This window comes from Lycorma delicatula, chromosome 5 (assembly GCF_047948215.1).
Source record: "Lycorma delicatula isolate Av1 chromosome 5, ASM4794821v1, whole genome shotgun sequence".
Taxonomy (NCBI): Eukaryota; Metazoa; Arthropoda; class Insecta; order Hemiptera; family Fulgoridae; genus Lycorma; species Lycorma delicatula.
Window position 1 is genome coordinate 131,116,591 of NC_134459.1, and position 16,833 is coordinate 131,133,423.

Sequence of the window (16,833 nt, forward strand, 5' to 3'; positions counted from 1 at the left end):
CAATAATATCCGTCTATTAAAGGTTATTTACTTAGCTATAAAAATTGGAGTATTTCCATTAAAAATTATTCAAAATGTAAAAATTGTCATTCAACAATTGTTTTGCAACAAAATTCAAAATAATATAATTTATCGTAATTAGTACTTCCTACAATTTTTTTTTACTTATAATATTAGATATAAAATAAAAACAAACACAATAAAAAAAACAATTTTTATTTTTAGACTATCTATTTAAGTAGTTTTGTTCTTTACAATAAAGAACTGTTTTAATCTAATTAATATCTCTTTGGGGTAGTAATAGAATTTATTTGATCATATTTATATTTTAGTAGAAGTTAATAATTCTTTAAACATATTCCGTTTTATTTTATCACCACGATTTAAGTGTCTACATTTATTTTTGTACTTAAAACTATAACAATGAGGAAAAAGAAAGCCTTCTTTTAAATTAGAACTTTGAAATAAAACAACTGACGTATTCATTAATGTATTTTTATGATATAGTGTAAACGCAAAATCGTAATTTAAATCAATTGTATTGTTCCAAGAAAGATTAGAATATTTTTTACATAAACACTATATGTAGAATGTTGGAATTAGTACGAGTACTCTCATGTCGTTAAGAGAATTAAACTTTTTAGTTTAGTAAATAGTTTATATTTTAACGTAGTCTTTATTTATGTATTAATATTATTTTTTAGAATTTAAATCATTTTTAATGATATACCGACGTCAAACTTCTTTTACTAGTATATCTACTTAAACTTTATATGTAAAGAATTAACATGAGTATCAATACATATGTACTTATCGTTATGAAAAAATACATTGCCTTTTGGATGATAATCATTTCAATATCATCTTTAGTTATATATATATAACTATTTATCTTAGTTATTCTGATTTGAAAGAAGTATACATGTTTTATTTGTGAATAGTCAATTTATACTATCAAAAAATTTTTTGTGTGTGTGTGTGTATGCACGCGGGAGACGCTAATAGGAAATCAGACAAAACAAACGTTTTATTGTAACAGATGACGAAAAATGACCTGATAACGAAAATTGACATTTTGCACCAAACTTGATAGTTTTTGATAAAGTCGATGGAGTGTATGAAAGGGATAACAGAGCATCACGCGAGAACCAACCAATCGATTACTTTCAAATTTTAAGGATACATTCATGTTATCCCAGGGATAGGTTAAGCTATAAATCGGGGCCCTAGCCTCTTAGATGGTTTCAAAGCTTTTGATAATAACGAGTGAAAACTGTTAGAGGAAAGAGGACTATTCAAGCTTTATTTATGTTATTCTCACGACCACAGACACAGCGTGGGTCTAGACAGGATTGGCTAGTAATTATTATTGTTATTAGTATGATTATATTATTGTTCTTTTAGGGGAAAAAAGCAATTGTAAAATATTTAGTATTAATATTATTTTTTTTAACTAATATTGCAATTAACTAATATTTGATAGTTTTATTTTTTATTTTTTGTTTGTATTCCAGACCAGTAACGATGGTAACAGAACAGTAAGTACAGTGGTGTTTACTCCACGGATAGAAGATTATGGAGTGACGCTTACCTGTAAAGCGACATCACCTTTTGTAGCTGGTAATGGCTTAGAAGACAGCTGGACTCTAAATATTTACCGTAGGTACTTCCTTATGTCTATGTTGCATGTTTAACGTTCATTTCTATTTTAACCAAACCAAATTTAAAAAAAACGACAAAAAAAATTTAATATAACAATATATAAATAGTACGTATAAAAGTTAAGGATTAGTAGATAAAGAAATCCTTGTAATGCGTAGTACGTAAAGAAAAATATGAAAACGGAAAAATAATATAAATATTCAGAGATATTAATATTAGTTTAATGTTTTTTTTTTCTAATCTAGGATACAAATGTGTATTGCATGACAAAGGGTAATTTTTAGATGTATCATGATTTGTAATGTTTTGTTTATTTTTTTTCTTAGACTGACGCAGTACAATACCAAAAATAGAAAAATAAAACTAATAACTACATTCAAAATAATTTTAGAGAAACAATACTTTACATGCTTCGTTTAAGAATAAATTAATGTTTTCTTATATATATTCTTAAAAAACAAATGTTTTTTTTTTTTAAGAATAAATGTTTTTTATACATTACATCGTAAGAGGATTCGGTAGATGTTGTTAATTTTCTTTGAGATATTTCATATTGATATTAGATTTTATTGAAATATCCCTATTTTAGTTTCATAATAATACAAACATAAAACAATACGATAAATTGACAAACATTTCTTAAATTAAAATATCAACTCTGCAAATAAACTTTTAAGTTGATAAAAATAATACATATATATGTATAAACCATAGCCATAATATACATATAACCATATATATATAAACCATCTCACATTGTCTTCAAAAATTCGAATTGTATAGAATATATGAAACCTTTCATTTTACCGTTTTATTACGGTTTCGTTTTAAACCCGTTTTTAAGTTATTTTATTTTATGTATTTAGTTTTAATTTTATTAGCCCTTCAATAAATCCTACCATAAAAAAAAAGTAGATTATTAGAAACACTAGTGCGAGAAACTTCCAGTTTGAAAAATTAAGAAATTGAATGATGTAAACATCATAGATTCCTAAACAAAATGAGGAAGCCCGCTCTGAAATTTTAAAGTATGTTGATTTTTTCTCAAATCTTCAACCGAAAATACTTCGCCTCTTAGAGTAAGATCAGTTTATATCTTCAACACAATCGAGTAATACGAAATAAAAGACAAACATCCTTAAATGACCTATGTAGACGATGTAGTTATTCATTAAAATCAATCTTTCACTTTAGTTATCTGTAAATATCTTGCAGTAGCACCACCAGACGAATTTCATATGTAATAAAAGACATTAAAATTAACTTATCGGTTAAGAGTATGATAGAAACATAGTTAAAACAATACATACAAATGCAGTCGACATCCTCGTCTATTTTTGAAGTTGATTAATTAGAAAAAAAAATTTAAATAATAACATAAATGTCAGTAAACGGCAATAACAGATTTTTCTTATAGTCTTACTTTTCTTAATACGATAATGAATTATATCCAAAAAAAGAAAATGAAACAAAATGTATGAAAATACTTATATCAAAATGTATGAAAGTTATGTTTCTTGGCATTGATAATTACTAAAATTTTCAATATATATATCTGTTTTACCATGCCAATTTTTAAAAATTAAAGTTAAACAAAAGTACTTAAAAGTCATTAAAATATTTCTTGTAACTAATTGTTTCAGCATTACAGGTATGTGTAAAAATAAATCATTTCTTGATCAAAATTACGGAATTAATATTTTTTTCAAAATTTTATGAACCATTTTTTGAGAAATTTTCGTAAATAGTTATTATTTACATTAATTAATTAATGTTTTATTTACATTAGTATTGTCAACTAGGTCTAATTACTCGTACACGATGAATTATTTAATAGATAATTAATTGTTATTTTTTTATTGTTATTTATGTTTCTGTTAACATTTTCATGATTATTTTTGGGTTTTATGAAAAAATAATTTTATCCGAGATTTCTTCTGTTCTCCATTATCTTTTTTTATTTTATTTTTTTATTAGAGAATCTATAATTACTGATAAATACAAAAACTAGGTCCATAAAATTTTAATCCTTTTTAATATCTTTCCTTATCATAGTGATCAATTACGTAATTTATTGAAGGAAAACTTCCTAAAATTAAGTAATTCCATGGGTATTTTTAGATTTAGAGATGATGTTAAAAAAAAAATTAGAAAATTTATTATAAATTATAGAAAACATTTTGAATGAAGTATAAGCAAAAATGAGTTATGTCTGTTCGCTTTTATCGTTAGCAAGATAAAAGTATAACATGAAGAAATTTTATCGTTAGATTCGAATTATTCTATACCCTCTCTTTTTCAACTTGAAAATAAAGAAAGCAATAAAGGAATTTAAGTGAAAATTTTTCAATTCAGTAAAAAATCCAAGAAAAGTTAAATTCTATTATGTCATTGTTATTTTAACGAAAAGAAAAATACATTATAAGAAAAACATGGAAATATTGAGAGAGAAAATAAATATTTATATAAGATAAGGTAATAAAGTATGACAAGCAGGTGAATTTGAGTAAGTGAATATTAAGATTGTAGTATTGGTGTGTTTCATACAACACATCAAAATTTTTAGAATTTTACTACATTCGTTGTAAAATTTCAAAGTATGGTTTAAACAAGGTAGATTAAAATAAACTGCCGGTCTCTGTGGCGCGAGTGGTAGCATCTAGGCCTTTCATCCGGAGGTCCCGGCTTCGATCCCGGTCAGGCATGGCATTTGTACACACGCTACAAATCATTCATCTCATCCTCTGAAGCAATACCTAACGGTGGTCCCGGAGGTTAAACAAAAAAAAGAAAAAGAAGATTAAGATAAACTGCCAGAAACAACTGTAGTGTTTATTCGTGTTATAATGAAGTATGAATCTAACAAAAAATTATATTTTTAAGAAACTTTTATGGAAACTAGCATTTTATGATAGCAAAGCAGGGACAATAGAAATATAAAAAGAAAAATATATAGGCTTTTTAAATGTGTTACTATAAAAAGATGTTAAAAATTTGGTAGGTTGATATGGTACACATTGAAGAGGTTTTAAGACAGACATGATAGAAAAAAATTGTAGTCCTGTGAAAGACGTTCTAGATCTTTTCATAAATAATTGTCTATTTTTTAACATTATGATATAAACCTTCTTAATTTGATAGTAGAGGGATGAATAGAAGGTAAAAATTATAAAGGAAAAAATACTTTGAAATTGAGGGTGTAAAAGACGGATTAATGTTAAAAGATTTGTTCGAAACAAAAAGTGATAACATTAAATCATTAAAATGATGACTAAAAAAATACAAAATTATATTGTAGTAAATCTCTATTTATTTACACGGTAAGAAAAGCGTCATTTCGTTATCTTTGTGCTGTTACTTTATTAAAAATTACATCTTTAACTTTTAATTTAAACGACTTTCATTCAAAGTACTACATTATTTTGTTTTTATTTTTCCCCTAAAAGGGAAACGACAAACGTGGGAGTTATTATTTTTTAGAAGGAAAAAAATAATAATAAACGTTGTATTTTACAAAAGAAAAATGTTTAATGAATAATGATATTACAGGCTAGAGTTTTGTGGTGTGAACAAAAGACTAGCGAAACATTGTCAGTTCTGATGAAACATGTTGAGAGAAAGGAGGACAACAGACTGCTAAAGAGAGTACTGACATATGTACCTCGAGGGTTTCGTGATGTTGGACGTCCGCGTAAGAAACGGAACAATTAATTATGAAACTGCAACAGGTCGTAAGGACTAATGCTTAAAGTAGCGGCAGAGAGAGCTGAGGTATTTTATTGTAAGCGGTTGATATTTATAATAGAAGAGTTTAGGTTGGTTTACTTTTAATGGAACTCATAAAATCTGACCTTTCTTAAATAAAAAAATAAATAAATACAGCCTTCTTGTATTACATACTTTATCTTTTAATCAAAATATTTCTTATTGAGGTATAGATTAATAATTATTAATTGAAGGTAAACAGGGAATAATCTATAAAGTATATAAAAATCTAGTGATTTCTGTGAAGATGTTATTTCTTCATACAAATCTATTCAACTAGTTGAGCTGAACATTTGCAAGAATATATGACATTTGCAGTTACGAAATATTTCATAGTTTCAAGATGGTGGCTGTTTTTCTGGCTGCGGCAACGACCTGATTATTTTTTTTGCCGATATTTAACTTTACTATGGCCGAACTGTTGGGCAAATCGAATTTAGAGACCATTTGAAGTATTTTCAATTAGACTTTCTATGAAAACATCCTCGGTATTTTTTTATATATGAATCAGTTATCGATAGAAGTAGCTTTAAATGTGCGACGATGTACCGCGTAGTTTCCTTTAAACTTTTCCCTTCACTTTCAAGTAATTCCAGTTTCCATCTAAATTTGTTTTTTCGATGAAAATAAATGTTACAATAGCAGAAGCTTTAAGATAGGCTGATCTCCATTTGGAGAGGGAATCCTTCTTTCATTGGCAACTATATGTATCTCCTAAGGGAATATCATGTCTCCAGTGGGAATAATTTGTTCATATACACTCCAGAGAGAAAAGCTGTAAAAATTGTATAATTTTCGTGTGTTCGCGGCTTGGTCAGGATATTGAGAGATTAATAATTAAAAATATTTATATAATTACTATTTATTAATTGACCGCATACAAAAATATAGAACATAAATAAAATAAGATAAATCAATAATAATAATGACAACAATAATAATAATAATAATAAACAATGATTACATAAAAAATAGAATTTAAAGTAAGGTAACGATCTGATTTCAGGTAGTTAAGTATTAAAAACCAGAATCCACACTCATTGACAAACGACATATCATGACCGCTAATATATATATATATCTTTAACAACTGGTATTGTACTACAAAGATAAGATTAATCTAAGATTCCTTCACTGCAAAAACTTTTCCTGTTTACAAATAAAACTATCCTGTATTTAACGAATGAATTTAACAATTTATCCCTTTCTCTAATTGCCAGTCAGTAACTTATCGAACAACTTCCTGTAGTCACCCATTTTCCACACTGGAACGTTCGTTACGTCACGTCGAACACTACGTTTATACGCACTTAAATACTTGCTTCTTCACCGATTCGCTTAAAAACTGATCTTAACTCGTCGGTCCTGGAGTATTTATACTTGTATCCTCTTGACCTGCAGAATCAGACCCAAATTCCTTAAATATTGAGGCGTGAGAACTATCGTCCGTGTCCTTACATTTTCTCATAAATTCCTACTCTAATTCAGTTATTCTTTTCATTGAACAACATCTTTTGACCGTGTGGTAGGAGCAATATTACAAAGAATGATTGTTAAAAGGACCTGTTAGCGTTAGAAAAAGGATTCCTTTTAGACCCCCTTCTGGATTTATCCCATTATTGTATTTTCTATTACTTTCCTCTTAACTGGTAGGAATATTCGTTACTCAGCTCCGTTATAGCGGTCTTGTTACAATATTTATAATCTTTAGATTAAGTTGTTCACAAATTGTTTCACAAAAAAGAGTTAAAAACATAAAAGAAAAAAAAGAAATGAGTTATGGTCACTTCCTCGTGGTGATTGTCGGATAACGCTAAAAATTGTGCAAAATACTTTTTCACTCGTATGAAGGACGGGTAACTAGTTACACCTATTACTTTTAAGATGGAGGCGAACTGTTTTGAAACCCACATTCCTAGATTACTCAAAGTTAAGGCCCGCACTGATCAAATTGTTGCTGTGAAGAAATTACAGTACAATGATAGTTTCTGTAAATTGAACAGGTATTAATCGTTAGTTATCAGTATTATTTCCACAAGCATGAGGTAGTGAATAGAGTTGGGTCTAGAAGGCAGAGGCCTCACCGGCTAGTAGATACATAAAATCGTAACGTATTATTATTATTATGTATTATTTATGTTACAGTCTAAATCTTAATTTCACTCAAATTCATTACCCGAGGTTTTTTTTATTTTCTCGAACATGTATACATTGACAGTATCAACTTCTTTAGATGATAAAAGCAATTTGGGAACAAAACTGTATGTAGACCTGATTGCACCACAACATATCTTATCAAATCTGATATTTGAGATCTGTATTACTTAATACAGTTGCTCTCTGTATAGATGCTTTCTTATCTTCTTAATATACACTTTTTTCTAGTGGCTGAAAAATACATATTTATTAAAACGTATGGTAATACAATTCCTTAATATATGATAATTTAATAAATAAATAAAATTATAACGAAATTTTAAATTGCGTAATGTACATTTATAGAAGTTGAAAAGCAAGATTTTCATGCTTAAACTTGCTTTGGCATATCTCAAAAAACATAAAAGTAGGTTTGTTCAGATTGAGATTTGGTAAAAAATAATAAAAAATAAAATAACAGAAAAATAATATCAAGAATGAATGCAGCAAATGAACTATCCGATTACAAACTTGAGTAATTCACGTTTAATAAAATGTTCAGCTTCTTGAAAGTAGCATCAATGGAAAGGGAAAATCAAAATGTTTCATATTTGGTTTACAACATCACATCACATGTGCACAATGTGAAATCTCTGTATCATAAGTTACACGTCTAGCCTGTAGTCCAATTCATGTCAAACATGATGTAACATTTGATGATATTGTAATGCAACAGCCTCTGTGATGCAAACACAAATATCCTGGATGATAGTTGGTAAAGATGGCCGATACACGTGTTGTTTGATAAAACCCCAGGATAAAACGTTAGAGAGTGTAAAATCGGAGGAATGTGGAATTAAGCGTAAACGTTCACTTTCGTTACGGCAGCACGCACAATCCATCTCTTTGGTAGTTAGACCTATTTAGATCACGTCTGACATCTTAATGGAAACTGGTTGGTACCCCATCCTGTTCCAGTTTTTGATTTTTGTGGGATTCGTACGAAAATTTCTTTCATACGCTTTACGGTTGCGTCGTTTTCTGATGGTCGGCTGGTTGACTTTCACTTACAGATGCATACTCTTGCTTTAAAATCAGAATATCACTTATGAATATTGAGCCCACTGTGTGCATCTTCGCCAAAATTATTTGTGAAATTATATTGTGTAGTGATAACAGGCTCGCAGACGTGAAACTCTAGCACATAGAAAGACTTGCTGTCTTTGTTGGCAACCATTTTCTCTCTTATCTCCCTAGCGACGAAATCATTAACTACACAACAAGTGCACCAACTATTATTAAAAAGTTTTGGGTTTTACTTTCTAGTGATGTTATTTTCATGTATATGAGTGTCATTAAACACTCAGATAGTTAGTTATTCAAGTTTGTAATAAGAAAAATCATTTTTAATAACCCTGTATTATGTAGTTCATCAATTCATATTCATGGATAAATATATGTGCTATGAAGTTGACTTGAATGTAATTTAATCCGTATTAGAGTATTTAGAATTATAATGGACATCAAACTTCTTGCATAGCTCGTGTTATGAAGAGTTCATTGGATCAATCCAAATCGGCAATGAAATGTAGAACTGCAGCAAGGCGAAACTACTGCGTTTTAGTTACTAGATCGCGTTTATATTATTCGATATCAGTGTTTTAAGAAAGAAAATTGTACAATCAGAACCGTAGTTCATGCGAAAAGATAGTAACACGCTTCCTATTTGACGTTACTACGAATTATTTCTTTTTTCTTATGAGTTTAACGCTGGTTGAAGATCGTTCAAGTAGCTCTAAACTTGTCAGAAACGTATTTCCTGGACTGCGTATAAGTAATATCTTTCCCACCATTCACTGTGCTTTTTCCAATCTGCAAAAGGTATAAAACTTACGAAAAAAATTTATAAATTATCCGTCGTAGCTAAATTTAACCTTTAAATTATCAACCCTTTTTCAAGAGAGCAGCAAGCAGAAAACAGATATCAAGGAATTCGATAGTTAGAATATGGCTTCTGACTCTTGCGCTGTTCGACGATTTAGCAACGTTGCATCATCGGTTGATTAGTATTGGTTGTTTCTTGTTATGATTACTAATTTGTTCTTCTCCCAAAACTAGAGTAAATCATTCAAGAATTCTACGTTCCAGCTTAATTTCTTAAAAAAAAAGAATATCATTTTATATTATGAATACTTAAAAAGCATCAGTACTTCTTCCAGCAGATGTTCATAATATATATTATATTTAAAGTTTAATATTTATTATCATATTGGTCATATATTAACGGTTTTTTAATGTTTAATTTTTATTATTTCAATGTAATATTTCAAAATTAACATAGACGACTCATTTTGGTTGATCATGAAGTGTGTAAATGACGATTTTGAAGTAATTAAAAAGGAGAATAATTGATTAATCAATAATAATGAATAAAAATCATCTTAGCTTTTTTTTTTTAGAAATTCCAATGGGATGTCTGACCCACATGATTTCATCAGAACGATGTAACTTTTTTTTGTGGTGGGGGAATTCCTTATAGCATTTTCATACAGTAGTTTTTATTTTACTTGCGGCTATAAAATTTCAAAATAATTTTTATTAAAAGCATAATAACACAATTTGAAAACATTAAAAAAATAATAATAACAAGCTTTAAAACCAAGCCATTTATAACATTTTTATGAATTTCTACTGCTCAAATACGTGGTTGTAAAACCAGCAGTCTTTATTCATCTATAGAATTTAGTGCAGCGAATTCCATATTATTGAGGTTTATTATAAAGAAAATAAGAAAATAAGTTAGATTAACAATAAAAATGTTTACACTAAGACATTTTTTAGGTAATTAAATATACTATAAAATATTTACAGTTTTATTTGTTAATATTTCAATAAAAGTATTTTAAATTAAAGCTGAACATAATTTTACTATCTAATTCAGTAAAAATAAAATTAATAAAAATCAAATAAATAAGGAGTTCTCTTTAATCTATATTATTTACTGAAGAAATACAATCGAGTTCTTCTTTATCAAAGATAAGAAGATATCTAACTTTTATAATTACTTTATAAATTAATTTTTTAGATTTTCTAATTAAAAAATAATAATAATAAATTGCTTTTCTTAATTTCGCTATCCTTAAATGGGAATTGTAAATTATATCAGTTATAAGTCATACAAGAGGAAATAATTTATAATTTATTACGCTTTTGATTTATATAACTTAATAAAATAAAATGTTTCTGATGTATTTTTAACTCAGGATTAATATTGAATAAAAAACATATTTATTTATTTAGATTCATAGTTATTTTTAACTCGTGAATAAAAACAAATGAAAATAAATGTTTATAGATAGGTGAAAAATTTACAATTTATATTATTTTAATACAATGTAATGTAATGTATTATTCCATGATATAACTATAATCTCAGAAATAATAAAATAAAATAATTAAAATGAAGTTTATTTATAAACAATTTATACGGTAAACCGCTTAAATATTTCAGAAAAATATTTTACCGTATCATATATTTTACTTTTATTTATATCTCTACATCAGCAGTTCCAAGTTTTGTTACTAATCAAAAATCTTCAGTTGACAGAAAATGTAACATTTTTCAATGCCAATTTAAAAAAAATTAAGATAAAGTAAATAAAATAATTTGAATAAGATTTTTTCTATTTTCATTTTTAAATGTAAGTTTTTCCATTAAATTTTATGCTAAAATCATATAATATTGTAGCATGTACAAATTTCGTAGTCTTTTAATAATAATTTATTGTTATAAATAATTATTATTATTAATAATAATAAAATGCATTTTTATAATACTCGTAATTACAAAAATTCTACGGAGATTGTTCTTCCAGAACACTTGTAGAAAATAATTAGAAGTAGATACTTCAAAGAAATAATTAGTTGTAGCTCTGAAGTAGAAATAACTAATTATATTATTTATAGGTTTCTTTAGAAGATCAATTTCTGTGCTATTTGGAAATGTCGATTACAATATTTGATTATATAAGAGTGATATTATCTAATGCTGTTCAACAATAAGTACTGATAAGGTATTTTACTAGTACCTTGTTAATAATTTTTTGTGAAACTAATTTAATAATTCTATCATTAATCAATTTTAGGTCTTGATTCTATATAAAAAGAAGACTATTTCTTAAAATTACAAATTGAATTATTTTTTTTTACTAACCAGCAAAAGAAAGTTGTAGACTTTTCCCCTCAAGCCACTTTGACTCCGTTTGATACTGTATCTACGGTGAGCTCTTTTTACTACTTTTGTGTGTGTGTGTGTGTGTGTGTGTTTGTTCTCCTGCTCTCTTGGGTCGGCTCAACAATCAAACATTACTCAGCCCGGAGGAGTGTCCTTGCGACTTTAATGAACCTCCCTACCTAAAGGCTTCAGAGATCTACTTGTCGGTCTAATTGTCAGATTACCTGTCCATGCTCTCATAGATCCGTTTCATTTGGGAAGCCAGTTAACTGGATCGGCGGTACCCCAGCCAGGACTCCCGCCAATACCGTTCAGTACGCCGCCACGATTCTTAAATTCAGTTATCTCCGCAGTGATGTCATCATCCTTACATTTCTCTTGCTTTTAGTGCCGAAAACCAGGCAGGCGCTGCATACAACTTCTTCTAGTGTTGTATGCAGCGCCTGCTGCTATCATCAAAAGCCTTCTTTTAGCTGCTCTGGGTTCCCACTTGGCGCCGATCTACTCAGATCGTCGCGCTGACGATCCTCTCTACTTTACTGCATACTTCATTGAGGTGTCAGTTGTATAGCCCATTTTGATCGAACCATACCCGGGATATTTCACAAAGGACGTTGTTTCTAGTCTAACTCCATCGACCGTAACTTTTATTTATTTATAACTTTTTTTAACCTCTGAGACCACCGTTAGGTATTGCTTCAGAGGATGAGAATAACAACTAGCTTGTGAAAATGCCATGCCTGACCGCGATTCAAACTCGGGAGTTCCGGATAAAAGCCGAGACGCTACCACTCGCGCCACGGAGGCCGGCCAACCGTAACTTTTTTTTTTTTTTTTCTTTTTCCTGTATAGCCTCCGGTAACTACCGTTTAGATAATACTTCAGAGGATGATATGTATGAGTGTAAATGAAGTGTAGTCTTGTACATTCTCAGTTCGACCAATCCTGAGATGTGTGGTTAATTGAAACCCAACCACCAAAGAACACCGGTATCCACGATCTAGCATTCAAATCCATGTGAAAATAACTGGCCAACCGTAACTTGAATTCTTCTTATCTTACGTCGGCCTGCCACAACCACGAGTTGTGTTTTTTGTGGATCGAGTTGTAGCCCCCTTGTCAAAAACCACATGCTCAACTGTCTTATGGCCCTGATCGCCGTTTCCTCCACTTCGTCTTCTGTGGGCCCATCAACGAGCATCGCCAAGTCGTCGGCGTACGCAACGAGTGTCTTTACTACTATTTAATTTTCCTTAGTGTAAAGTAAATGAGATTGTATATTTAACTTTGACATTCATGTCATTTAACTATGTGTCCCATTTCTCAGATGCAAATTGCGTCACTCATACCAGACGCACCTCCATTCGTAGAAATGCTAACAATTTTTAATTAAATTTTCTAATTTTTATTTTTATTACCTATTAACTTTCTCGTAACACACAAATACACTCAAAGTTCAAATGTAAAATCAATAATAAATATGAGAGAACTCATGGACAATAATATTTATAGTGAATTAACTGACAGTATAGAAGAGTATACACCGATACTAATCTGGAATAGGTAAAATAATATTGAATGCATTGAAATGTATGATTTTTATATTTGTATAAGAATGAATAAGAGCACGATGATTTACGTGCTGGGCGTTATATTAATAGCACGAACTGTACTTGAATTACTGTAGATAAAGGATAGTGAAAACCGGAATCAGATTAAGTTATTGGTAGCTCAATTTTCCTTGATTTCCTCCTCCAATCTCACTGTCGCCCACAGACGAACGTTAGATTTTCTATTTTGGGCGCAGTAGTTGATATTAAGGTTACATTGACGAACTGTGTATTGTTATACTCTAGTAAAACAGACAACGAAATTTTCTCCTCCGTATTACTTATACGATGATCAAACCGTACCTGATTTCTATTATATTGAATAATTTTTTAAGCGGAGGAAAATAAGCATATCTTTTAACCCTAATTTTCCTCAGATTTTCCGGTGTTAATTCCAACGAATATGGTCAGATTTTTACTTCGTAGTATCCTTCCTGATGCTTACTTACTAGAAGAGAATTTGTTTATGGAAAATAATAACGTATGAAGAATACCTAGGTTAACCGGGATTCAAACTTGAATCCATCCTGATGAAATTCACAACCATTATCGATCTGCTAGGGAGATGTGAAAACAAAATATATAATTTTTACATGGTATTTAATAGGGAGGATAAAATCCCACGGTTTAATTTTTTTTAATATAGTATAATTTTAGTAAGTTATATTTATTTTTTGTTAGTAAGTTATAATAAATTTTTTTAAATAATGGCTACAAAAAAATTGAAATACTCAGGTGCAAACACAGCAAAAATTATATTTCTATTCGGAAATGAAAACAAAAGGGGTTCTAAAAACATGAACTAACACTGTAAAGGCAATCAGACACTTTTGTGTTCTGACATTCTAGGAAGTCGATAAATTTCGTATCGACAAAAGTCCAGAGGGAATGAACAACTTTTACAATTCTTGTCCCTTCAATCCTCTATTCTGACGCGTTCGCATTTACACACACAAATACACAAACTCAGAACCCTCAAACACATCTTTTCTCTTACTATATTACTCCTAGTAGTGTGAACATTTACAAACAGTAAGAAACAACAATAAAAGAGAATGTAAAACGTAATGCATTTCTGTGAAAATAAATGTGGTTCGACATAAAATCCAATATCTTATAGAACATTTACTTAGTTTATTTTTCCTTTTTTTTTTTGTTTCACTATATTTTACGGTTATTTTACGTTATATTCAATAACGCTGTACAAAATGTGATTCTCATTTACCTTCTAGATAAAACATATTTTGTTACGTTTATGGTAGAATTTTATTTTATTTCAAATCGGGTTTATTATAAAAATGTAAAAGAATTTACAGCAATCTGCAATCTTGTTACTCGTATTTTTACATTTCTAGCCTATTTCCTGTTATACAAAAAATAATAATAATATATACGATAAATATATGACCAATATAAACACAACATTAAATTACTTTTATTTAAAAAAAATAACATACGTGGAATCAATGAATCTATTTCATTATTAAAATTATTATTTATTTTACATTCGTTGACTAAACAAAAGTTGGTTATTCTTTACTGTAAAGATTGTATTTTGTTAAAGAAAATAAAAAATAAATAAGGTTTTATGAATTCTCTTTATAATTTCACTTACTTATTATTTTTAATTATTTCTCTAAGTACTAAATATTTTAATTAACTTTTATGGTCATCCAAATTAAGAAGTGATCATCATGTCCATTTACTTAAATACATAGAACTGTTACACAAAACTTATGCCATTATAATAAATTGTCATTTTATCACATGTACTATATATATATATATATATATATATATATTGTCGCCGAATGGCTTCGACGGCACGTGGCACTTACTAACCTCATGGTGGCCCTGAAAAGAGCCGTTTTGTCGTTGAATGGCTTCGATGGTTCGTACTTCATAACCTTGTGGTGGCCCTGAAAAGGGCCATTTTTGCGTTAGCTCTGAGAAGAGCTGTTGGGTTAGGAAGCTGGTCTCCGGCGAGGTCGGGGAGTTGCAGCTCGTCCATTGAATTCCGATCGAGCTTTCCCTCAGCGGCAGTTGGGTCCCCACTACAGCGTGGCAGTGGTGGCCCCCAGAATCCCGCAGTGTCGGTCGTCCTTCGCCGGCGCGGCTGAGGCGGTTCTCGTCGAGCGATCCCACGCTGGGCAGGCTCCTGCGGCTGAGTCCGCCGGCCAGGGCGAATGAAGCCCGGCGAGCTGGAGCGGGAAGGTAGAATTCGCATCCAGCGACTCCCTCGGCGGGCCGTCCAGGCCTGCTGCTCCGGCGAGGATGTTGGCATCCGCCGGGAGGTCCCAAGTTGAGCCGGTCAGGGAACTTCTTCTTTCTTCTTCCATCTTCTTCTTCTTCTTCTTCTTCTTGGTCTTCTCCAGGTGGTGGGCGACGATGAATTGCGTACTCTCTTGGTGAACGCTCTTTTATTGGAGCCTAGTGGGGCTGCAGCGCCGCTATGGTGGTAGAACTGCGCAGTGGGAGTGATGCTTCTATCTGCGCGTCCGTATACTATGCTCCTCTCTCACATCGTTGCTACCGTTATCGCCCGCCGATATTGAATTAAGCTTACATGCGGTAACAAAGTATATATATATATATATAAATTTAAAAATAAAAATGAGTTTTAATTTAAAAAATGTGATTTTCTGGAGGATTATCTTATTTTTTTTAGAAAATTTTATACTCATTTCCGTTAGATATTTTTATCAAAAATAATAGCCAAATAATTTATTTTAGGACTAAAAATATACGATCTTAAGTAGAATGAAAAACTTCATCAAAAACAGATTTTGAAAAGCTTTATTTTTGTCATCCCCTTTAAATTTGAATTCGTGGTATCTTTTTTTTTCTGTAACCATTTCACTGAAATGGTATGTTTTATACAAATTTCTAGTTTTTTTGTTCAAAGATTTGATAGGTATGTTTTCATATCACTATTAATTGACAGAAATTTAATATTTTTTTTCCAAATTTAATTTTGTAGTTACAAATTTATAAAGATAATCAAATATTTTTAAATACAATGTTGTATCTGGATCTAAAAAGAGTAAATCAAAAGAAAAAGATTAATGTGGCTCTCTAGCCAGTTATTTTTCGTCCAAAGCTATTTTCAAATGCCTCAATATAAAAAAAAAATATATATATATATATATATAACAGTGAAGTTTTATTAAATTATTCATTGGTCATTGTTAAAAAAAAAAGAAGAAATTCGTTGATGGGTAAAATATTGAAAAATAAAGTTAACTTATTCATGATAAAATAACGTCAGTCCCTTCACTGTTATATATTTTTTCCAATATTTTCCTTCCAGTTAATTTTAATATCAGACTGTTTCATTTAATATTAAAATGTCATGTTCTTCAGGGAAAAAATCTCTAAAGTATATACATTAGTGTTTTTATTTATTTATTTCTTACTTAAATTTAT

The 16,833-nt window shown here is 29.7% G+C and overlaps 1 protein-coding gene across 1 annotated transcript in view; it reads left to right on the forward strand.

Annotated features, from left to right (window-relative positions):
* LOC142324536 (neural cell adhesion molecule 2-like) overlaps positions 1-16,833 on the forward strand; it is a 1,211,812-nt gene that overhangs the window by 755,197 nt on the left and 439,782 nt on the right. The window contains exon 7 of the mRNA XM_075365375.1: positions 1,515-1,659. Within this exon, the coding sequence (XP_075221490.1) occupies positions 1,515-1,659 (145 nt within the window). The remainder of the gene's footprint in view (positions 1-1,514; positions 1,660-16,833) is intronic.